General features: G+C 48.3%; 2 protein-coding genes across 18 annotated transcripts; one reads left to right on the top strand and one right to left on the bottom strand.

Moving 5' to 3' along the window:
- Nucleotides 1–299: 299 nt before the first annotated feature.
- On the bottom strand, nt 300–3,826 carry SWI5 (SWI5 homologous recombination repair protein). Its single transcript, XM_055792614.1, has 5 exons — nt 3,767–3,826; nt 3,370–3,659; nt 2,643–2,765; nt 1,462–1,556; nt 300–1,002 (listed from the first exon to the last, which is right to left on the bottom strand). Exons 1-5 carry the CDS (start codon nt 3,824–3,826, stop codon nt 938–940), a joined length of 633 nt encoding a protein of 210 aa, XP_055648589.1. The 3' UTR covers nt 300–937.
- A 78-nt stretch (nt 3,827–3,904) lies between these two features.
- On the top strand, nt 3,905–23,706 carry GOLGA2 (golgin A2). 17 transcript variants are annotated; one of them, XM_055793950.1, is made up of 28 exons: nt 3,905–4,036; nt 5,286–5,408; nt 5,790–5,870; nt 9,285–9,419; nt 10,030–10,073; nt 10,213–10,276; nt 10,744–10,803; nt 11,297–11,377; nt 13,196–13,234; nt 13,745–13,807; nt 14,050–14,143; nt 14,801–14,907; nt 15,446–15,504; nt 15,754–15,895; nt 16,960–17,049; nt 17,231–17,338; nt 17,437–17,524; nt 18,079–18,386; nt 19,188–19,301; nt 19,591–19,815; nt 20,075–20,174; nt 20,260–20,348; nt 20,941–21,094; nt 21,214–21,281; nt 21,855–21,957; nt 22,226–22,332; nt 22,511–22,679; nt 22,786–23,706. In XM_055793950.1, the coding sequence occupies exons 1-28, from the start codon at nt 3,989–3,991 to the stop codon at nt 23,031–23,033; spliced, it is 3,111 nt and encodes a 1,036-aa protein (XP_055649925.1). In that variant the 5' UTR covers nt 3,905–3,988; the 3' UTR covers nt 23,034–23,706. The 17 variants fall into 17 exon arrangements, with proteins under 17 accessions (XP_055649925.1, XP_055649923.1, XP_055649922.1 ...); XM_055793948.1 differs by having other exon boundaries at nt 18,043–18,386; XM_055793947.1 differs by having other exon boundaries at nt 18,040–18,386.
- Nucleotides 23,707–23,947: the final 241 nt, after the last annotated feature.

Here is a 23,947-nt window from a genome sequence, read left to right as displayed (position 1 = left end):
CTGCTTCCCTTATTACCGCTCTGCCGCACCACTCGCTTCTTCCTTACTTTTGACTGTTCCTTTTTTAGCCGCAAAAACGAAGTGTGCTGCTCCAGTTCCTCCAGGCTGTAGCCTCTGTAGCAGTCAAGGCAATTCGGCACCTACCCCTTACTGGGTAGCGCTGCCACACCGTCACCATTAAGAGTCCTCAGAAAACATTTGACTAATAGATGTTCCAGTTGTCTCAGAATAGAGGTTAAGAATTTGCTCCCAGGTTCATGCACTGTTTTATAGGCTCTTAAATAAGCGAATTCCTGAGAAATGCGACAGCTGCTTTATTCAGACAGGACAGTTCAATACAACTTCACCTTTTGCCATTTACCACAGAAATGATACAGAACCTCTAGCTACCCGAGCAGTTAAGTACAAAAATGCAGAATACCCAGACTCACCCAGATGTGATCATAAAACAAAACCAACCCCCAAGCCACCACAACTTCAGCCTTCTTCCCTTGCTGCTTCCGAGGGTTTTTTCTTTTCTTTCAAAGCAGCTATTACATTGCACGTTTGCATGCCCTCGCTTCCTCTATTATTCAGTAACCAAACAGCCCCTGGATGTTGGAGAGAAGCAAGGTCTCCACGGGAAGAGTCTTCACATCAACCTGAATTACGGCCTTTCCAAGAAACGAAAAAAAATAAAATACTGTCCCATCAGACAGGAGACAAAATTATCCAAAGTCCTACATCCCTTTCCCACAAGCAGGACACAGTTGACAGATTCAACAGCTTTTGCGTTGTAAAGCTTCTCAGAAATAAGGCAGCTAATTCACACGCTGTTGCAATTCTACACACACGCTTCTGAGGCCACCTTCTGTCAGCTCTGAACCAATACCACACCAAAACGTCACGGCCCAGTAAGTGTCATTTTTGCAGGATGGGGCAGTCTTCAGGTTCAATACTAGTCGCTAAGCTCCAGATCGTATTCAGGGTAGAGCTGCTTTGTAGTAACCCCTCGGATAACAGCTGGAAAAGAAAGACCGCTATTTTCATTACAGAAATATCAGACGAGTCAGAAAAGTTGTGTTTTCCTCCCAGTAGCCCCTAACTATCTCACAGAACCTCCTATAGCTAAGGAACCAATCTAAGGTTTTGCAGCTGTGCTCTCTGCTTGTCTCAACACTTTTTTAAAGTATATGAAGTGCAAAACTGACAAAAATTAGTAAGACTTAACACATTTTGGCCGTACATAACACAGACTAAAATAGCAGTAAATGACAATTCTTTCGCATGTTCGGTTCTAAACACATCCTGTGAAAATAACGACAGAAGTGTTTGTGCTTGCACAGGTGGCTGGGCAATGAAAGCCCTAGAATTCAAGAATCTTTAAAACAAGCTCTGCCTTCATGGCATAGTACCTTCTCTCTCTCTGTCTACATGAAAACATTGACTGAGTTGTTCATCAACAGTTTTCCCCTTCCTTACCCAGTTTGCCCAGCAGCGTCTGTCCAGCATCTTTAATATCATTGTACTCATGGAGCAGAGAAATGTGCTGCTCCAATTCCTCCAGGCTGTAGCCTCTGTAGCAATAAAAGCAGAAAAGGTCAAAAATGCCGCACGGCGAGTGTTGCCCCTACTGACCGACCGAGCACAGCAAGGAGATTTGAGACGCTCAAGCCTGGCACTATCTAAAGCAGAATCCGAAGGCAGCAAGTACAGTTGCTGCAAGTCATCAACACGAAAGCTACAAATGAGTAGACCCTCATTTTGAGTTGGTTTTTTTTTGCCACATCGACTTACAAAAAAACCCCAACCCACCTGAATTCTCAGAATCAAGTAGAAACAGGAATAGGCTGTGGTGAGCTCAATTTATATCTATATCTCTAATCTGTAGCTAGTGAAAAAAAAATGTAAGGTGGTAAAGCAAAAAAGCTTTGGGAACAGCCTTTGTTGCTCTGCCATTTCCATTCTCTGTACTACACGTGACCTTAGAAAATAACACTCCTTTGCAACAAATAACCCACAGAGGTACCCTCTCTTTAAAAACCAAGCAGCAACTTTATCTCAAAAGAGCTGCTAATAAGCAGCTGCCACAGTAGGTCATAAGAAACCACAGTAAAGCAGTTGCGCTACCCTGTAAGCGGCACCCGCCTCTTTCCAGGCCCTTTGCTTGCCTGGGAAACACCTCTGCTTCTTGAACACCAACGTTTAACCCACTTGCTTCAGACAGGAAAGAAATAAACCCTTGATCAGGATGGAACAAACAAGGAAACGGTTTTATCTGGGGCTAAACCGGGCAGGTCATACAAGCCACAATCTCAGTTTTAATTCTCACATGAGCAAGGCCTTCTGGTAGCATGATGTGTCATAGCATCATTCATTCCCAGTTTGCAGGTAATTGCCCCAGCAACACCTGGGGTAAAGTTAAAATCCTCCTATCCGAGCTCCTAGTAAAACCTGGGTTTGCTTTACCAAATAAAGTGGAAAGAGTTCTCTCTTAACGGGTCGCATAAATCAAGACAACGCTGTAACCAGTGTTGCACAACACCATGATAAAAACAGTGGCCTAGGAGGATGGCTTTTAGCTCTAGCCCTAGACCATTTTTCTTTTTTAAACAAAAATAATTGAGGCATCACAGCGGACACTGAGCTCGCCAAGGACATACTCAGACAATAATTGTGCAGTTTCCTGGTCTAGAGCAAGGTCTTTCTGTTTCAGCTCTTTGATTTCATACTGCAGGGCTTCTTGGCTGGTTCCATTAGGTTGGCAGGACGCGGGAGGGGGGAATCTGTAGAGCACAGAGAACACATTTCACGCCACCTCTGGCCAGGGGAAGATGCTGCAGTGCTGGGGGGCACTAATCAGAAAATATGCTGATGTGTCAGTGGATAAAAGTGGATAAAAGAGGAGAAAAAAAAGGAAAAGCGCGTCTCCTGGGCAGGGAGGGGGGGAGCTCAGGTAAAATATTGATGGGTTTCTGTAACGTTAGCCCGCCCCCCATCATATTCTTCGGCATTTTGTAGATTTACAGCGTCAGGTGAAAATAAAAACGTAAACCCCACCACTTCGGTGTTCAGAGGCGCTGCCAGGAGGAGGCAGCGCCGGGGGGCGAGGCCGGCAGCTCCCCCCCAAGAAAACACACCCCCGGCCGTGCCGTGCCGTGCCGACGGGGCAGGCCATAGACGGCGGCCGGGGCAGCCCTGGAGCAGGGCCCGCTCCCCTCAGCCCGCGCAGGGCCTCACCGGGGACCTGAAGCCGGCCGCGGCGCTCCGCCGGCCGCCACCGGAGGCCCTGGGCAAAGCAGAGGGGCGCCGCGTCAGGGGCCGGGCCGCGCCGCCTCAGCGCAGGCACGGCCCACGGCGGGGACAGGGCAGCGGGGACACGGCTCCTACCTCCTGGGCCCGGGCCGCGGCGGGGCGGGCGGCCTCGCTGGACCCGCGCTCGACGGGACCCGCTCGGCCAGGGCTGCCGCCTCCCGCCGGGCCGGCCGGGTGCGCGCGGGGCCGGCCGGGAGCGGCAGGCGCGGGCGCGCCGCGGGGCACGCTGGGAAGTGGAGTCTCCCAGCGACAGGGCCCACTGTGCCGTCAGCGCCGGGGAACAAACGTCTCCGGGAAGCTGCAGGTGAGCTCTGGGTGGGGCACGCCGGGCAGCCAGGTGTCACCCGAGCAGCGGGCAGTGCGGGCTGTCACCCGAGCAGCGGGCAGTGCCGGGTGTCACCCGAGCAGCGGGCGGTGAGGGCTCCAACATGGGGAGCAGGCACTGCAAGGTGGCACCTGCTCCTGAAGTCACTGCAGAAAAAGCTGAGCTTCCGGGCCCGGCCACGAGCCCCGGCCGGTAGAGCCCGGCCATGAGCCACAGCCCGGCACCCTGCCGGAGCGGGCGGAGCCCGGCGATGAGGCGGAGCACGGCGATGGGCCGGGCCTCCAGGGCGGCAGCGCAGGCTGGGCGGGCCCTGGCTGCTGCTCCCTCCTCTAGTAGACGAAGCTGACGTGGCTCTGGCGCGGGGCGGATATGGCGGACAGCAGCAGGCAGAGCAGGCTGGCGGCGGCCAAGAAGAAGGTGAGGGGCGGCGGGGTCCGGGTTAGGCCAGGCCAGGCCGGGCCGGGCCGGCGGTACTGTGTTGCGCGGTCGCCGCGTGGAGTGGAGCGAGGACGCCGGGCCGAGCCGAGCCGAGCTGGGCCTTACCCGAGGGGCGCGGGCCCGGCCCGGTCGCTGCCGTACCGCTCGCTGCGGGCCGTGCTGTGGAGGCTCTGCCGGTAGCCCCCGGTGTCCGGCGCTGGGGCCGAGCTTCCTGGCTGGCGGCCGCCCGTGGCCCGGGGGAGGCGGCTGGGAGAAGGCCGGGCCTGGGCCGCTGATGCCGTGGGTCTGCGGGGTTCGGTTTGGCGGTTTCCCCTGCCCCTGGCCTCCCCCACACCCTTTTTGGGGGTTTTTTGGTCTCATTTTACTGATTTCCCCACCTTGATTTTCTCCCCGGCCGACACATGTAAAAGTCCTAGGTAGGGGAAAGTGTCCCGGAGCGGTTCGGGCTTCCATTTTGGAATTCTGCCAATAATGGGTCCTTCTTTCCCCACCTGGAGGCCGAGGCGCGGCCCGGGCTGCGGGCTGGGGAAAGGGGCAGTTGACCGAACTGCCTGGGGCTTGCTTGGCTGGGGGCTTCACCCTGCTGGAGCACGAACGATTCGGCTCGGAAGACCTAGCCGAAATCAAGCGAATGGCTTATCAGACTAGCTTCTCCTGGGTGAAGCGGGTGTGATTGAAAAATCCGTTGTAGGTTGCTTCTGCCCTTAGTTCACAGTGACTACGCTGCTTGTATTAACATGGCATTTGTCTGTAAGGGTTGTACTTTTCCTTCTCAAAGTCTTTCACAGAGTGGGAGATCTTACTGTCAGGTGTTGATGTTTCACTTAATGTTCAGATTTAATTGCCCTTTATTCATTTTTCCTCAATGCTCTTAGTTATAACGCTAAAAAAACCCACCCCAAGATACTTCTTTTCATCTCCTTTTAGTTGCAGGATGGAGTATCAAGTCGTTTCCCAAAAACTCTTAGCTGTATGCAGAAGCGGAACGTTTGCAGCTCTGAGCCTCTTGTCGTAAACTCGTCACATTAGATCTTACTTTAGCCTTTTTTTTGGACGTGTTTTGATTTTTATTTTTCTTCCCCCCGGGTGACAAACTCATTGAAGAGCATTTCTCTTGTCCTTACGCTTGGTCTTTTTGCCCAGTGGAGTTGGGGCTGGGGGGTTGACGTCATTCTCACAGAAGGCATATTCTGTTTGGATTACAGATTATTATTATTATTTTTCACAGCTGAAGGAGTATCAGCAGAAAAATAGCCCTGGAGCAGCTGCAGGAACTAAGAAAAAACGCAAAACTAAAGATGACTGTCGGCCCGAGACACCCACGGGCGATGACCAGCAGCCTCCAGAGAATGTGAGTGCCTCGGTCTTTGTCCCAGCTCATTTGCTACCTCCTTGTTCTCTGGTTTTCTGAACAACGTGACTAGAGCCGGGAAATGGTTATGCGGGTGTAATAGATGACTGGCGCAGCTGCCTGTATCGCCAGCACGCGAAGCGTGCCACAATAGTTAGCAGCTACCGCTGCTGGAAGGTGCACACTAGAGCTCAGGGTACGTGCCAAAGCCGTGTGGGATCATGCAGTGCTGTCACGCAGCCCTGGGTGTGCCCAGAGCTGCTGCTTTGAGCTGCGTGCTCCTGGCCAGCCGGAGGATGCCGGTTTCTTTGGCTCCCTTCGATCGACACTTTCTCTCTGTCCTTTTCTGAGCCGTTTCCCCTTTTCTTTCACCTCCTTCAGATTCAGAACATTCTGAAGGTGCTGGTGTCAGACCTGAAGCGCTCCAATGGGGTAGCCATACCCTCATTGGACAAGAGGAAGGTGAGGCAGTGCTCGTGTCCCTCGCAGTGACTCGCTCTCCCTACTGCATGCTTCAGGTTCTGTTTACACTGACCTCGATTTCTTGGGTGGAGCCTTGTCCTGACATACCCGCTGTCAGTTGCTTGAGTTCTGTTGCTGTTCTTATTAACATGGAGCTAGTTGTTAGCATGCGTTTCCATTGCTCGTAAAGTGCTTGCGCCCTTCTGGTTTGTGTCGAACTGAACGTGTGAAAAAGTGAAACTTGTCAAAACCTCTTCCTCGAGACAGCTGAGCTTTGAGGAAAAGGAGGAATGTGGGGTGAGGCGATAAACTAACTGAGCTGCTGAGGACAACTGCAGTAGGGAGAGGTAGTGTTTTCTTAGTCTGTATTTCTCCCGCTGTGCGTGTCGTTGCTGTATTTCCTAGGGCCTTGTTTCGGAAGGGCATGACTCTGCTGATCTCCAGGCAAGCAGCTGCCCTGAGGAAGCTGTCTAGTTATTCCTGCCAACCCATTTTACAGCAGGCGATGAAACTTGCGCAGGGGATGTACAGTCTGGCAAGTTCCAGTACTGGGTTTAAATAGGTTTGGGCAGGAAGTGAGATCCTTTGAGTCAAGCGTTTACAGGCTTTAGCGTCTTCATGTTGCCAGGCTTCTGAAGAGGAAAGGGCAGGAACTATGCCAATAAGCAATAGAAACGTGTTCAGGCACAAACATAAAACCCCAGCCTTTTAAAAAAAATTCTTTTCAGGCAGTTTATTTAAATGTAAGGCTTGATCAAATTGTGATAGAAGCTCAGGGAAGTCACATTTGGTAGCCCAGAATTGTCTTCCACTGTTGCTGTAGCAAAGCTCTGATTTTCGTTCCACTTGCATCATTTTGGTAGCTTATTTTCCTACCATTGTTTCAGTTCAGTTGTCGTAAAGTAACTCCTATTTACTACATATCCGTGCGTCTTTTATCAATAAGCGTAACTATAGTAATCACCAGGGGTACCAGTTAGATGCAGTGAAACCTGCAAGACGGAATGGAGTTCACTCTGGTTTGCCTTTGTATTCCTTTTCTCCTTTTTTTGTGTGATAATACAGCAGCCGTTCTGTCCAGCAGACAGGGTGAAAAGCTGAAAGTCCCTCCAGCTGGAGCTTGTACGTGTAGGTTGCGTACCGGTAGAACCCGAGTGACGTGACATACTGTTAGCTCTGAGGGTGCTGGGTGTGCCTGCCTAGCATCAGAAAGCATGTATTTTGACTGGAGTTTTGCTCGTGTCACGGGGATTATTTTCAGTGAATGCTCGTAAGCTCAGTTTAAGTTAGACCACAGAGAAAGAGGCTGGTTTCACACTGGAGGGTGAGGTGAAGATGGGTGGTCCAGTGCTGTTGCTGAGCTGGCATTTGGTCTTGCGGTGAAGGCCTACCTGGGTCTGCACTTTTAGTCCTGCTCTGAAAAAGGAGAATTCTGTTCCTTCTTGTTTTCCCAGTTTTCTCCCCGCTCTCGTTTTCTTAGCACGGAGAGATACATTTTGATCTGATTGGCTGTTATGTGGACCGTTGTGTTTGGGGTTTCAGAAATCATTTGAAAACTGATCGTGAATTGCAATATGGCATGAAAGGTTTCTTTTTCCAGTTGCCGTCTTGTACAAATCCTGCGTCAGGAAAATGCTGTTCAGAAGCTCACTTGATGCTAATAGGGCAGAAAAGCTGATTGTTGGCACGAGCTTCTGCTGCCATTGGTGTCTTCATGCGAGGCAGACCCTTCCCATCTCAGCCACTTCAGCTTTCTTGGCTGTGAAACGCAGAAAGCCCAGCAAAACGGGACTCCGTGTGCGTAAGCAAATGGATCAAGCATGGCGTGCCAAGCTGAGCAGAATTACTTTTTTTTGCTATGTTATTAGAACCTCACGATGCATAATTTCCCGAGAAGTGTCTTGTTCCTAATTCTCTCTGATTCCAACAAATCCAGCTGTTCAAATAGTTTATTGAGTTGTTGGTTTTTTTTTAAATTTATTTCAAAACTGATGGTGGAGGAAGAAGGAAGGTCTTGTGGTTAAGGCACATTACTGTTTTTTGCATCTTGAAGCGTTAAGCAAACAGAATGTCTGGACCAGAAGAAATGAAGGAAACATTTTTGACATGTACTGGTGAAGGCATTCCTCTTGTCCATCTGATGTTTCATATTGAGGAGTGTTTGAACCAATAAGGGTGAGGTGACCTGTAGCTGGAAGAAGTAAGGGAGTTCCTGACCTTCCTAGGAGCACCTAACATACGTTTTTCCTTGAGAGCACAAGTATCTGTCCTGCGAAAAAGAAACGGAGAAAATTCTGTTTGTTTCCCTCTGCAGTCTTCCACTTTATTGCTTTCCTAAGATGTCTTCACCATTACCGTATTCTTGCTGCTTGATTCACGAGAAAAGTGCTGAGCAGGTAGACGGGGAATGCCAAGAGAGAGATTTCTGGTTCCCTGTGAAGTGCCAAGAAGGAAGTGACTGAAGTAGGAGGGAACCCTTGCAGGTGGCATTGCAAAGAGCTGTGATACATTGGGGGGTTGAATGTTGAAAACGATTATCTCGTTTGTTTTGTAGTGGTTTTAAATTATGGCTTAGCAGAGCTGGATGATGAAATAAATTGCCATGAAACGCTAGAGCACTGCTCTGGGTCTTCATGGCTCTCTGATGCTGTACAAGATAAATGAAGTTGTCGGGTTCACTGTGGGTAGAGGTGTCATCAGATGCTGTTCGTCCTCCCACGAAGGCTGGATGAGAACTTGCATTGCTGTCCAGGAACAAGTTTTTGGCCCTTTTCTGTTTAGTTCCTTCTAGTCATGGGATTCATAGTTCCATGAGGGCCACTGGCACCTGCTCCCAGCCATGCTGAGTTTGGCCTGTTGGTAAATGTCCTCCTTCTAAACTTGTGGTTCATAGCGTGCCGCACATTTCACCAAGATTTACAGGGAGCGTTTGAGTTTGACTCAAAAACCTACCAGTTTTCAGGTAGTCACTGACCTGTTCTTTTCTGTCTTAATCTGCATCCAGCGACCTCTGTTTTCCCCAGATACGTCCTGAAGGTAGCGCTTTTCAGAGCAGAGTGGCCACCATCTGGCTTTGCCCTCGCTCGCTTCTTGGTGTGTCCTTTGCCATTAATCTAGAGTGTGAACTTGAAGAGTTGGGTGACGTTACTGCCCCATGTTAAAGCAGCGAGTTTGATGACGGGACGCTGGTTCTTCAGACTGGCTCTGAGAGGGCACAGGTCTGGGACAGTGTTTGTTTGTGGGTTGACGCAGTCACCTGTTTGCTCTGGGGAGAACACAGGTTCCCTTCCACATGTTTTTACATGATTGATTGTTTACATCTAGTTTTCACAGGCAGATCACAAGGTGACGTCTTGACGTGCGTTTGTTCATTTTGCATGAAGGCTGTAATTCCTGCGATGTGTTTTGTGACAGGCATACTTTGACAGTGATGTTGCCACTCGTAGCGCTGAACAGCTTGCTCCCAATGTCCCTGTGCTATCGAACAGCGACAGTCTACCTAATTGTCATTCTGTTCTGTCCGCTCCTGGGAGCGTGCAGCTGACACAGGTTTGTGAATTATCATGACTATTGTTATTGAATCATTGAATATTGGTTTGTGATACCATGGCTTTTTGAGAAAGATGATCTTCATAAATATGAGACGACTAGTTCAGATTTTCTCCAGTTAAAAACACTACATTCTCCACTCTGCATCTAGTCATGTTCTGTGAGAGCAGAGAGAGCACTAGCATGCACGTGCCCCTGCATTTTCCAGAGCTGTTTTCTTTCCCTTTCTCTCCTGTTAGCAGGGAGTACCCTTAATAAGACAGGTCTCCAGTTAGATCAATCTGTGTTTCCTTTTGGTACTTAAAGATTCAGTTCAGTTTTTTTCCAGCAAAGCGAAGTGTTGATTATGCTGGTAAATAGTAACAGCACACATAAAGCCTGTACCATTTAGTGTTTCTCCATTCCAGGAAAACTGGGCTCACAGCGCTCAGAAATTATGTGTAAGCCAGGACTGAGGTGGTGGTTTTAAGCTCATGTTTCTCTGGGAAACAGTAATTACTGCTACTGTGGAATCTGAGCCCAGATGTAATCAAGTCTTAGTGACAACATTCACCAATGTGACTCCCATCTTCTTTTACAGGCTTGTAAGTTTTTGTGTTTCGATCCACAGATTCATGAAGCTGAGGATCATAAAAATGCTTTGGATGAGAACAGGTGAGTGTCTGTGTGTGTTTATCAAACAGCTTTGCAACAGGATCCCAACAAATCAAGGCTTTATACCTCCCCAGTGCTGTTCTGATTGGGGCAGTTCTCTGGGAGAAATTGTCATCAGAAGGTCTTCTTTTGTTCCCAGGTCTTTATCATCAACAGAAAGTCTCCGCCAGTTGTCTGAACAACTCAATGGCCTGGTTTCTCAGGTACGGCCTCGTTTTGATCCATTTGTCCTATTAATTCTCTTGATATTTGATGTGGAGCTTTAAGCAGTCAGCTCAAGAAAACACTCTTCAATCTCAGAGGTGTCTGCAGTCATCCTACTAAACAGTATGATATTTAAGCATTGAGAAGCAAAAAAAATCCTGGTTTAGAACGCAAACTTTCAGCAGTAGGAAGAAAAGCTGAGTGGGATGAATGGACAGCATGTATTCATGGAAAGATGTATTCTTGATTTAGTGGAAAAGAATCGGAAATCAACCTGCATCATTCACATTAGCTTGTGGCAGAGGGAGTCTGCATCTGTCCTTACCCTGAAAAGTATGTTTTCTGTGTGTGGTAATTTGGAGTGAAAGGTTCTATAAGGAGTGTTATTAGGGTAGTCACTTCTTACGTAGTAGTGACTTGTTGCCTTGGGGAATAAAACTGGCTGACTTGACTGCTTTGCTTGTAGTCTACATCATATGTGAATGGAGAAAGTGCTGTTTCTTCCACAAATATTAAGGAAATGGAAGTAAGTTGTTCTCAGTCTTATCTCTACACCTCGCCCCCCCCCACCCCCCCATCCCCCTTTCTTATTTGCTACTGTTGGTAACTGACTGGGACTCTGCATTCAGCAGTGTTAGCGAGACCTAATTGAATGCACAGTTCACGTTCATTGCTGTCTGGTGTTGTCTTGTGCTATCATCGGGTAGTTGTGATCAACACTGGGAGGCAGGTATCGGAGGTGTTTCCAGTTTGGGGACTGGGGATAATCTGGCTTCCATGCAACTGCCGTTCTTATTTCTGAGTCACTTTTACGTCAAAATGAAGCCTTGGCAGAATGGATAAAATGTGTTGATGTCTCAGCTGCTTTTGTTGAAACGGTAGATTTTTGTTTTGTTTGGAGAATCTGATTATCACAGTTTGATAGGATTTATTTTTCTGTCCTTTTTAATTACTGCTTTTTTCCTCCCCTCCTCCTCTTCGGCTCCTTCCTTTTTCTCCTGTCTGCATGTGCCCATCAGACACGTTACCAGGAGCTGGCAGTAGCCCTGGATTCCAGCAATCTAACTAACAAACAGCTCGTTACAAAGATAGAGGAACTGGTAAGAAACAATCCAACCAACCAGTCTGACATGGTGCTTGCTGCTCCTCCAAGCTCTTTGGGTGTCTGCAAAGTTATGGGTTCTCTCCTAGTGCCACAAGGAAGGCTGCTTACACAGCACTCTGTAGGGAACAAAATGAGCTGCACGGAAAACCTGTTAAGGGGCTCAAAGTCTAAGGCCGCTGGTGAATGTATTGGCTCAACTGAGGAACAAGAAACAGAGTTTTGTTGTTTCCATTTAAGTGTGCTCTGCTGATCTCATCAGGCTTTCCCTGGATGATAAGCATCCTGATAAAACAGCTATTTCTGCGCCTGTCCGAATCCTTGAAACACAGAATTCTGGTGCTGGCAGCAGTGTGAAAACCTGTTTCTGCAGGTGGTGCTGCTGGTCTAACGATATCGGCAGAGTGGGAGCAGTAGGTCTCTGAGAGGGTCTGGGGCTGGTTTCTGATCATATCCTCAGCTTCCCTTGGCACGATGAGTGAACTGTGGCCTGCATGGATTCCTGCTGCTGCTTTTGAGCCTTCAGCTTTAACGCTGCAAGAAATGCAGCCAAGTGGACTTGTTTCAGTCTGACAAGAGCCTTTCTTGTGTGAAATGCTTTTCCCCATTGTGTTCCTCTGTAAAAGTACACTTTTTGCAAAGTTCAGCATTTCCCGGTGTACCCCGTGACCCCCCCTTGTTGTTTGGTTTTGGGGTTTGGGTTATTTTTGTTCCATTCTGTTTCTTTTTGTGTCTTAGCTGGGCTGCAGAGGAACTTGGCATAGTGCATTGCCCACCCAAGATTCTCCTTGTTTGCCTGCTTTTATGCTTGCCTGCAACTGTGTAGGGCCTTTGCTGCATTTGTGGTCTTGCCTTTGCTTTTGCTGGTTATGTTGTGCATGGGCATTGCTAGAATGAAAACCTCTCGCTCATCACTCTTCCATCTGTAGTCATCTTTCAAAATGCATTGAAATAGTAGTAGTAGTAGTAGTAAAGAAAGAGAGCTTGGACAATGCTTGTTCTTTGGGAAGGCAAATTAGTCCTCCTGCTTATGTAGTTAGTTACAAGGCATCTGTGAAGAAGCTGTCAGGGAGCCAAGAAGCAAATAGCAAACACAGCAGCACAGTTGTGTGGCAGCCTGGGTAGGCAGCTGCCACCTTTGTCTCCTTCACCTCATATCTAAAGGTGCATTACCTACGGACAACAAATCTCCAAATACTTCACCGGTAAGATGGAAATGGGCTAGGACAGAATTACCCCTTTTCTTTGTATCTGGCTTCAGCTCTCTCATACCACCTCCTGCAGAAGTCTGCCAACACAAGTGCGGCTCTGCATGACTATAAGGCCAGTTCTTCAGTGGAATAAAGGTCTGAGGTCTCAGTTAAAGGAAAAGACTACGTTTTTGTCTGGGTTTTTTGGTTGTGGGGTTTTTTTTATTGGTGGTGTTTTTAAAAAAACCCCAGCATTTCTGGCAGTCATCCCAATACACCAGGATTACTGTGATCAGTTGCACAGATGTGGGGGTGCGAGTTTAACTGAAGGTGGTAGATGCTCAGATGTAGACATGGAGGGGTTTCAGCAGCGGTGTTGGAGAACAACTGTGGCAATCTACTGAGCGATGAAAAACATGCCTGGCATATAAAGTACATTAGTGAAGGCAGCTCTAGATCTCTTATTTTTAATAGCTAAGGTGAACTTCCTAGCCCTTTACAGAAAGGACAGTGGAAATTCTGTTTGCATGAATTGGGCATGTATCCTACTTTGTTGAAGTGAAAATGTGTTTCAGATGTATGAGAATCTTTTCTCTTGATACTGGTGCATCACTTTTCTTCCACAGAAAGAGCAGAGCCAGGAGGCAGTGGATCAGCTGGAGAAGGTAAAGTGTGTCCTGTTTTTGGACAGGCAGAAAAATAGTGTCTCTTTCTTGGCGCAGTAGAGAGTGTAGTGGGCTTTGGCACAGGCACGTGTGGTCTTGTCTTATGTTAGATTCAGTTTCATTTGCAGCGTAGGCTTGAATATTTTGACTTCATGCTTTAGGCCTGCCTGGCAGATAGCGTTCTTATTTTGACAAAAGCAAACGTTTAAATACTCCTGTATTAGAGGATTGCGGTGGAGGCAGGAGAATACAAGTCCTTGCCAGTAGCTTGCATCCAAACACTACTGTATTTATGCTAGCAGTGATTGTGCTGTGCTGTTACTGCCATTCTAGGATGGATGAATAATGAAGTCGTTCAAATAAGGCAAGGCTGAAGTATGTCTTCAAAAATACTGCTGTCGTTTCGATGCTGGAAGTACTACCAATGTATCACTGCTTTTTTAGTTTGACAGAAAACAAGGGTTACCCATCTACATTTTTGTGCTAAATAGACATCATTTGTTTATACAGGAGAAGAAGGAGCTGGAAAAGAAATTTTCTAAAGAGCAAGCCGCGCTGAGGGAACAGCTACAGGTGAGGCAGAGCCTCCATTACAGTCATACTGCCTGCCTTCTGCTGTTCTCTGGATTACTGACCATTCGTAGTCTTTACTCGGGAAGCCGCGAGCGCGTTCCTTCAGGAAAACTGGGAGTCAGCCAGACTGTACTTAACTGCACGAGCTCTTTACCTTTACTGGGTTAGCCTTTTGTGGCAACAGTGATGTTGCAATTACAAGCAAAGAAGTTTTGTGCTGAGCCGATTTTCCTTTCCCAAAGGTTCATATCCAGACTATTGGAATTCTAGTTTCTGAGAAGTCTGAGTTGCAGGCGGCACTTGCACATACTCAGCAAGCTGCACGGCAGAAATCAGGTAATTGACTGTGGGCACTCCAGCTCAAGCTGTTGGTCAAAGTGTGAATTTCAAGCCAGAGGCATGACAGTTGCTGGCAGCCAGCTCACAGCACTCGGCGACTCCTCGGTGGGCAATACTTGGCACCATCGCTGCCTCTGTCGCCAGAGCTGCCCCCAAGTGGGAGCATGTTGATCCCATGGCAGTTGAGGTTCTTTTGTGCATCGCTAAAGCCTTGTCAGCCCTGTTCAGCCCCAGTGACTACCCCAGGCTGTTCCTTTCTGACTTTCTTCTGATCCTTTTAAAACGTAGTTCCTTTTTCTCCACCCTCCCTCCCACACAGCTATCGTGTAAAGGTAGGTTTTACCCGAGCCCTTCATTCTGCACCAAGTTTGAGCAACTTCTTCTATTAGAAAGAAAGATCCCAACCAACATATTGCCTATTCTGCAGCGGCAGTTTCATCATCTCCCTCAAAGTGAGGATGGTAGTTACAGAGAGCTTTACTGCCCAGAGCTGCTAGTGAACCACCTGTAGAGCCAGGGGTGGAACTAGGTCTACTGACTTACAAAGCTCTGCGCTGCCTTAAGAGCTTGTTGACAAAGTAGAAAGTGCTATTTAGCAGTTCCAAAAAGCTCTTTGTGGTCCAGCCTCAACTCACTCTGTTCTGACTTGTTCAGGAGAAGCCGAGAGCTTTGCTGCTCGTTTACGTTCATCTCGCCAGAGGGTATTGGAGCTGGAACGTACTTTGGCCTCCGTCTCTCTGCAGCAAAAACAGGCAGAGAAGGTAAGAGTCACCTCTGCTTATGCTTCGCCAGCAGCCCTGCCTTTGGTTGTCCGTCCACTAATGCAAAGTCTGTAGTCCCTGCTCAGAGAAGAGGCAGAAAGTAACATTGTTAATTGTTAATTAACCTTGTAAAGCCCTGTATTCTCCATGGTCAAGGCAAATGTCATTCAGGTTTCTGTGACCACTAATCATATGGTTCAGTTGCTGTCTTCAGATCCGGCACCTTACTTCATTAGTCTTGCCAGCTCCACGCAACAGAAGCGCCACCGAGACCTTGTCTCAGGAGGGTCTCCATCAGGCACACACTTTAGTATTGATACTAATCCAGAAGTCTGCAGAAACGACCTCACGTTCAGTTAGTAGCATCGCGTTTGAAAAGGCTGAGCAGATTTATTCCTGGCAAATTCAGGAGGTTCTAAGCAAACCTGTCCTGAAGGATTTTGCCAAAGTTCTGATGCTTTCCACTTCAGCTGATGTGCTAAAGGTGAAGTATTTTGCTGAAGTCTGCAGCTGAATCAGTCATTTCTTTTTTCTCCAGCGTAATGAAGAGTTAATGAAGGAGCGAGAAGACCTGAAACTGGAGCTGTACAAACAGAGGTAGGTCCATTTGCTGCTTGTTACTGCAGAGTAACACTGCTCTTCGCAGTAGAGCCACAAAACATCACAAGGGGCATGCACCACAGGTGGTGACTTGGGAGGCTGGATATTCAACTTAAAAAAAGTGACTGGATGTGATGTTTCTGTGATTCTTACTGTTACAAATAGCTGGATTGTAAATGTATGACATGTACTTACCCAGACCCATAGTACATACAGTGATGCTGCTTTAATTTTGGTTTGTTTCAGCAAAAGTAGTGAAGAAATAAAGCAGCAGAATTCGGAGCTGTCAGAGAAGATTCGCTGCCTGGTTTCCAAGATCTCAGCCAAGGAGTTGGATATGGAGGATTTGCGTAAGAAACTGGAAATGGCTGAACTGATGATCCAACAGGTGACCATACTGCTTCCAGGCTGTGAGGGTAGATCGCACTGACCGTTGTAAGACTTTGCTCCTGAGAGTGGGGGCAAGGCTTAACCCTTGTTCGGAAAGGAAGGCACAAAACCTCATCGAGGCATCCTCTTGGTCAAAGGCCTTCAGCGAGGCCTCTGAGGAACAGAAGGTCTGTTTGAAGGAGCTGGAGCAGTAGACTGAAAGCTGTTGTGACGCTGGTCTGCGAAAAGAATGTTGTACAATATGAGAGGGTGACTGAACATACAGGGCGTGACAATACAAAGACTTTTCCTGCTTTGTATCTGTTTGGCATTTTGGTTACGCAGCTGTCTCGTGGTCTCACTGAGAAGCCAGTTGAATAGGGGTGGTGTTTGTACCCACCCTTGCAGAAGGTGAATTGGACAATGGTAACTCGAAGGTCAGCTGGGGAAAGTTAAGAGAAGCAGCCAGTTAGGAAGGGAATTCAGGAAGCCAGCTGTTAGCAGTTCAGAGAGCAAGCTTGTGTGAACCTGAGCCTGTGAGGGAAGAAACTGCTCTTTTGTTTATTTTTGGTTTTGGTTTTTTTTCTTCCTCCCCAGACAGTGGCTTAAGTTACCCTTGAAATAAAGGCAGCTGCTCCTCTTCTGGGAAAAGTATTGTGTGCCAACTGACATGCTCCAGACATTGGCTTTAAATTCCTGATGTGTTTGACAACTTTTAAAATCACAAGCTTGTATACCATCTGATCTGGGTGTGTAATACAGACTCTGGAAATGCACAAAGTTTCTGAGCCAGATTTTTAAATTAAGAGAATAGGTTTTAATCAAACAAATAGTGAATATAAAATTGGTAGGGAGGAGCTGTCTAGTTCAGCCTGTTTTACAGGGCTAAAATCCAAGCTTTTTCATTTTAATCTCCTTCTCCTCCTTCTGTTTTTTTCTTTTTTCTTTTTCATTGAACATCACCGTGTGTTGGAGCACTTTAGGGTTGCAACATGGATCATGTGGCAGGATGCTATCAGGGGAAAGGCTATGCAGAAGTGGCGTGTTAACATTTTGCCATAACTTTTTGTTTTTTCTTTGCAGTTCTCAAATCAGGCAGGGAGTCTGGATGCAAAGCAGCAGTTGCAGGTGGCACTGGAGGAGAAGGCAGGCCTGGAAACCCAGGTTGCTCAGGTAAGGGGTCGTATGAAATGACATCCACATCTTCATGTCTGTAGAGAGACTTGTGTGGCAGAAGAATGCAGCCTGAGCTTTGCGTTGACACTGGTTTCTTCAGGCTTTATCCCTGAAGCAGTCACTGCCAAATTTATTTAGCCAATGTGATTTTCTTTGTGTTTTATTTTGTTTTGAACAGCTCTCGGAGTCAGTTCACCAGCTCCAGGCAGAAAGAGATCAGTATGTAGAGAAACTGAAGGAGGAGCAGAGCATTTGGCAGCAGCAGGTGCAGCAGCTCTCTGAACAGGTAACACCAGGGGCAGCATCACAGCTGCTCTAGACAAACACAGGCAGGAGTGAATGCACCATGAACATTGTTTTAACTTTTATTGTGTGGCCTTGCAGGTCCATGCAATGGCAGATGAGAAGGAGGAGCATATGGCCCAAATTCGGGAGCTGGAAGCTAATGTTACAGAGCTATTGAGCAAATCAGGTAGGGCTTCCAAAGTGGGGCTTCACATTGCCGAGTACCAGGTGGTTCACTCTGTCTTTGCTGTGCAGGAACTTGCACACACGAGGTGCAGGTGGGTCTGGTGCTCTGAAGCTGTGAAGGCAGCTCAAAGCCTGGTGAACCAAAGATATCTTTCATCCTGGGAAACAGCAAGTGAACTGCTTCAACTAATTAACAAGCAGACTATTTATGTCTTTAGTATCTGCCTGAGTGTACTGTTAGCCTCTCTGGCCCAGGGGTCTGGGAAGGCAGGATACCCTCGCCAGGGCTGTGAGGGAGTTAGCAGCACATGGCAGAGTGCTGTGCTTGGTTGTGGGGTGGTTTTGCTCTGTAGTTCCTCTCAGTGCCCCGAGGCGAGGATTGGATTCTGCAGCTGGTGATACAGGGCTCTGTGACCCAGAAGGTAGCTTGGGCTATGCTCTGTATATGTAATAGTGATGTGTACTACGCAGGGATTGAGCCCTTTGACTGAGCTGCTTTGGATTCCATTTCCTCAGCAGTTAAGCCCATGGATATTGAGCCTTCCTCACTGGCAGGGCCCACAGCAGCTGAGCTGAGCCTGCAGGAAGAGATCCAGCGGCTGCAGCAAGAGAGGGAGGAACTGCATTGGCAGTACCAGGCCCAGGTCCGGGACAATGAGCAGCTGAGCCACCTCAACCAGGAGCAGGAGGAGCGGCTGCTGGAGCTTGAGAAGGCGGTGCAGCGCTTCAATGAGGAGTCTGTGGACAGACAGCAGATCTTAGAGGACATGCAGAGTGACAAGGCCACAATCAGTAGGGCACTGAGCCAGAATCGGGAGCTGAAGGAACAGCTGGCTGAGCTGCAGAATGGCTTTGTCAAACTGGTATGTCTCTTTCACGCATCTTTTCCTACTGCTTCCCTAAGTGGTGCAATCCTTTTGTAGCACAGGTGTAAAAAGCCTGCAGAACTGTTATCCATCTCTTGTCCTCTGATGCTATGGATGCCCCATCTTCTGTGATACATACTGCCCTGCCAGGAGGTTCCCTGCAATGCCATGCTCCCTCAGGTGGCTCGGGTGGGTAAACTGTGTCCAGAGCAGTTTCCTTTTCCCTCTCATCCCCTGGCAGTCAGGCTGTTTCTTTCAGAGTATTCCTCCTACCCTTGACGACGCCCATTTTCTGTTCCCCTGTATTTGCCCTTGAAGGAGTAAGTTCTCGGTAGTTTTCTCTCCTGCTGCTGTCATTCTCGTCCATCCTGGAGCTGAATCCGTACTCTTGCTTGCCTCTTTCAATGTAACGCTTCCCCTTTGAGACCCTGCAAACTGACACATGGTCTAGCTGCTGTTCTTTAGCCCTTTAGCCCATTCTTTGAATGTCTATGGCGCTCTTTGGGATATTCATACCACCCATCTGCTTTGGAGCTGGCAGGCTGTATGATGTGCCAGGCGCCTTCCTGGCACTGTCCCAGCACTGATTCCCCTGGCTCTTTCCTTGTTTTTCTGCCATCTTCTGAACCTTTCTGTAAGTTAACTGACTGCCCTGAACAGTCAATTTATGGCCCTTAGTTACACCCCAGAATAACACAAGGGATGGCACCTTGCTGTATCAGGAATGAACAGTTCATTGAGAATCTGTGTTTATGGTGGTTGGGGCAGTTTTCTTATACAGTGGCATTTCTCTTGCAGACAAATGAAAACATGGAGGTTACAAGTGCCCTACAGTCAGAGCAACACGTAAAGAAAGAGCTGGCCAAGAAGCTTGGGCAGCTGCAGGAGAACCTGGGAGACCTCAAGGAGATGGTAAGCAATGGCTGGTGGAATGGCAGGGCAGGTGCGTAGCAGTTTATGCAAACTGCTGGCAACTTTCCACACTTTGATGGAAGGATGGAAATTGATACTGTAATGACCAAGCTGGGAGCCTTCCCCTACCGTCTGCTGTCTGATGTGGGGGACCAGCATGTGGGGGCAGATGGTGGCTGCCTGCCTAGTTGGTGGCTCTTGGGCAATGTTGACATTTTGGATCATGTCACATGGATCAGCCTTTCTGGCAGAAATGGTTTGATGCGATGGTTCGATTTTGTTACATTAGCTGGAACTGAAAAGCCAGGAGGCTCAGGGTCTGCAGGAGCAGCGGGACCAGTACTACAGCCACTTACAGCAGTACACTGTGGCGTACCAGCAGCTGGCTGCCGAGAAGGAGGAACTGCACAAACAGTACTTGCTTCAGACACAGCTTATGGATCGGCTGCAGCATGAGGAAGTTCAGGGGAAGGTGACAGTGGAAATGCACCTGAAAGAGCTGCAGCAGACCAAGGTAACAGCAAAAAGGGGCAAGTGAAAAGACAAGAGGAAAAGTCCTTCACTAGATTAGGTATTAATTAAGCGAAAGGCTGGACCAGATGATCTTTCACAGTCCCTTCCAGCCTGGGCTGTTCTGTGATTACACCCCGTACAATGCAGGTGGATGATACTTGTCTAGAGCAGAAGCACTGATTTGTGTAAGTGTGTGTGGCTACGGCCTGCGGATGAACTACATGTGCGAGTTGCAGGGATTTTCTGCTGCTTTCTTGCAGGAAAGTCTGGAAGCTGTAGCTAAGGAAAACAAAGAGCTGCAGGCCCAGATCAGTCAGTTAGAAGCAGACCTGGATGACAGGAGTTTTCACCGACTAGAGGGTGAGTAGCTGCAGCTGGTCTCCAGGGAGGAGGTAGAGCCAGGCTCTGGGCTATTACCTCCTTGTTCACCTGCCTCCTTTTACAGGAGACGGAGTTGAAAGCGAAGCAATGACCAAAGAAATCCCAAAATCTTCATTTGTGATCCCAGAGAAGTTTGAAAGCCATGAAGAAATGGTGAGTCTTAACGAGTTGAAAAGCCTTTGGTTTTAGTTCTAAACAAATGTCTAGAAAAGGAGGCAGGCTAAATTCCAGAGGGTGCACTGAGTGTGTGGAGTAGGCTGTTTATCTGCTGTGATCCCTCCCACCAGAGGCACAGTCTAACAGTTCCCTGTACATAGCAGCAAAAAACTGAGAGACTTCTGCAACATCCTTGCAAGATAGGCTGGAAGCCTGGCAGCGGCTTTAATTGTGAAGACAACTCAGCTGGTAGAGTAGCTCGATGATGATGTTCTCTTCAGTTTGGAAGGCAATTTGGAAATGTTGTTGAATACCTACTAGATTTTTCTGTAAGTACAGTCACACTTGGAAGACACTGTGACCAAACAGATACCACAGGAGCTAGTATTTAACCTGTGTATTTGTACTCCTTGGGCATGAGAAAAGATGCAGCAGTTGCTGCCTGGCTTGGTTCCAGGGCAGTCACTTAGCACTTTGGTTTCGTATCCATAAATAAAGTGGTGTAAATGTTACTCTGTCCTGAGATGCACAGTTGAGCATGCTTCATGCAGGAGGAGCACTAACATACATACTCTGGAATTCTTCTTAGGTTGCTTTCTTGACATCTGCCACATCCCAAATGGAAAAGGAACGAGAAGATACTAGGCAGCAGCTGGCTGCTCAGAAAGAGCAGTGCAGTAGCCTCCTGCAGCAAATAGCAGCTCTCAGGCAGGAGCAGCAACATAACATGATGCTGGGCGAAGGTAAAAATGTTGTGCTGTTTGGGGACAGTGTGAATATGAAGGCACAGCTCCCCTGCTGGCCCTCGCCTCTCTTGAAAGTGACCTGCAGGTTTTATGAGCACATCACATGTCCCTTCCAGGTCCCACTGTGGATACTGTTCCGGTGGAGGTTCACGAGGCTTTGAAAACTGCCATGGAGAAGCTACAGGTAAGCAAAAGATCTCATCTGCTTTCAGCCGCGCTACGCTGCTCAGCTAGGTTTGGATCTGCTGCCAGGCTGACAGCACACACAGACAAACTGTAAGGGAATAAGGTGTTCCATAACAGGCTACTTCCTAAAAAGCTTGTCACTGCTGGTCTTGGCACAGGAAAGCTTGCAGCAGTAACTCCCCTCCCATCCCCTGCCCCCAAAGACTGTGAGTGTAAGGGCCTAACGCTGACCTCTGGTGGTCTTCTAAAGAAAACCAGACCAAATGTCTGCACCCTGCTGCGAGGAAGCAGGTGGTCTGCAGTCTTGGAGCGCAGCTCTGGTCATACTCAGCTGTCCCAGCAATGAGATGGTTAAAAGGCACTTTGTTTCATCAGCCCTTCTGCTTCCCCAAATGCAGAGCTGCTTTTGTACACCTTTGCTAGCTCTCTGCTCTCTGTTCCGTTTTAGCATCAGATTGGAGACAAGTTGTAAAGGCAGCAGGCATTGTTCCCTCTGTTCAGACCCATGTGAATGGAGGGTGTTTTTTGTACGTGAATGGTGCAGGTGATCGATTCCAATTTTTGTGTTCAGTCCCGATTCACAGACCTGATGCAAGAGAAAGCTGACCTGAAGGAACGGCTAGAGGAGTTAGAACACCGCTGCATACAGCTGTCTGGCGAAACAGACACCATTGGTATGTTTAGGTCACACCAGCACAAGCTAAAGCTTGCTCAGTGCATGATATATTTGGGGAACAAAAGGTCCCCAACAGCTTTCGGAGCTGGAGCTGCCCACCTACTAAGCAGTTCATGCTGCCTGACAAGGTGTCGTGGTTTAACCAGGCCCCTCAGCTCGATCTCCAGCCGAGGGTTGGATTTGCTGCATCCTCATGCCATGTAGTTCTGTGCTCACCGTAAGGCTCATACCCCAGTCTTGTTAACACTCCTGGTCTTGTGTTCCAGGGGAGTATATTGCATTATACCAGAGTCAAAGGGCTATCCTCAAACAGCGTCACCAGGAGAAGGAAGAGTATATCAGCAGACTGGCGCAGGACAAGGAAGAGATGAAGGCAAGGCATCTCTTCTGTAGTACTACTCCAGGCAGGGCAGGCCTGGAGAGCACTTGTGCAGTCCAAGCCTTCGCATGTTGTTCTTCAGCTAGCTTAAACTTGGAAGTTGCTAACCCGTGACAGAGGCAGGACAGCGTGCGTGTGCCCGTTTCATAGGCTTTTCTTTACTTTGGTGCAGATGAAACTACAGGAACTGCAGGATTTAGTGATGCGTCTGGTCAGGGAAAGAAATGAATGGTACAGTAAGTATGTAACAGCTGCCCAAAACCCAGAGCTGCAGGCAAGCCAGCATGACAGTGTACTTGCAGTGGAGAGGCGCATGGAACTGAACGCTACTGATGGAGAAGGTAAGCTGCAGCTGGGAGAAGTTCTGTGAGATGCAGTAACCCGAGGGCTCAGTGTTGTGCACGGATGGGAAGAGTTACCTGCCTGCCTTGTCTCTGTTCCTTACAGGGTTACGAGATGTGAATTTATTAGATGAAGCAGAACTTGAGGCTGCTGTTCATCCATCCAGTTTCTCTCCTACCGACAGTAAAGCTGCTCAGTCAAGCCAAGAGGACCCCACAGCAAAGCAAATAATGCAGCTTCTCAGAGAAATCCAGAACCCTCAGGAGAGGCTGGGCTCCCTGCTGGAAAACCCCTGCATTCCCTTCTTCTACCGTGCTGATGAGAATGATGAGGTCAAAATCATGGTAGTTTAAGTGGTGCTAAATCTTAGTTGCAGCAATTTTCTATGAGCCTGAGAGGACTTAACCGTGCTCAGGCCTGGGTTAGAACAGATTCTTAAAGACATCAGAAAAGAGGGGCTGCAGATGGGACTTGAGCATCAGCCCTCAAATTCCCTCGCTCCTATTGCTTGGTGTGCTTGGAGTACAAGCGGACTCTAATGCTGGGAGGCCGCTGGTGCTGGTGCTTCACCTGGGCCAGGGGCCCGCCGGGGGGAAGGGGTTTCCATCTCTTTGGGCAAAATGACTCGACCCCTTGTCGCAGGCTCTGCTGCTGGCAGCCAGCTTCACCGCAGTGACTGAGCAGTTCTGATGCATCACCCATGACTGTGATTGGCCTAGTTCCTTCCTGGGCTCCCGCAGTAACTAACTTACGCTGGTAACAGACTCTTTGGACTCTGAACAAGTTGTTTTGTTTCACACTTTGCATCTTAAACTTCCCACATTCTTCTGCAGTGTGCAGGGAAGGGACTGAGGGTCGCCTTTTGAATTGTTTTAGTTACTTGACAAAGCTTTATGTGATTCTTGGGGGTGGGGGGGAAATGTAACTGCACTTTGAAGGATGGTGTGTTTCACTGGTGTATGTCTGAAGGTTTTATTTATTTAAAAAAATGGGAGAAGTAAATAAAAGGAAGCCACTTAATAAACACGCTTTTGTCTTGCATTCCTGTATTCTAGGGTTCCTTGTTCTCTATCACTTCCCCCTTCTCCTGTTTTGGTAAGGAGTGTGTTAGACACATGGAATCCAAGGTCTTGTGCCCCTGTGTAAGTTGGCAGCTGTTGAGGTATCGCCTGGCACTGCCTGGGAGCTGTAGCCCTAATTCTAAGGAGAAAACAAAACCTGGTGGAGGAGAGTCCCCTGAAGCAGCAGCAAAGCCAAGCCCCTCAGG

Source organism: Falco peregrinus, chromosome 1, assembly GCF_023634155.1.
Source record: "Falco peregrinus isolate bFalPer1 chromosome 1, bFalPer1.pri, whole genome shotgun sequence".
In the NCBI taxonomy this organism is placed as follows: domain Eukaryota; kingdom Metazoa; phylum Chordata; class Aves; order Falconiformes; family Falconidae; genus Falco; species Falco peregrinus.
This window is presented reverse-complemented; position numbering and strand designations above follow the sequence as displayed.

Bases quoted from the DNA above. Each gene is read 5' to 3' on its own strand.
- GOLGA2 (XM_055793947.1), top strand. From the start codon at position 3,989: ATGGCGGACAGCAGCAGGCAGAGCAGGCTGGCGGCGGCCAAGAAGAAG. The intron at 19,816-20,074 runs GTAACAGCAAAA...GCTTTCTTGCAG, and splicing joins AAGAGCTGCAGCAGACCAAG to GAAAGTCTGGAAGCTGTAGC. The intron at 22,333-22,510 runs GCAAGGCATCTC...ACTTTGGTGCAG, and splicing joins AGGACAAGGAAGAGATGAAG to ATGAAACTACAGGAACTGCA.
- SWI5 (XM_055792614.1), bottom strand. From the start codon at position 3,826: ATGGCCGGGCTCTACCGGCCGGGGCTCGTGGCCGGGCCCGGAAGCTCA. The intron at 3,660-3,766 runs GTGACTTCAGGA...CTCGGGTGACAG, and splicing joins GAAGCTCAGCTTTTTCTGCA to CCCGCACTGCCCGCTGCTCG. The intron at 2,766-3,369 runs GTAGGAGCCGTG...TGTGCTCTACAG, and splicing joins CCGCGGCCCGGGCCCAGGAG to ATTCCCCCCTCCCGCGTCCT.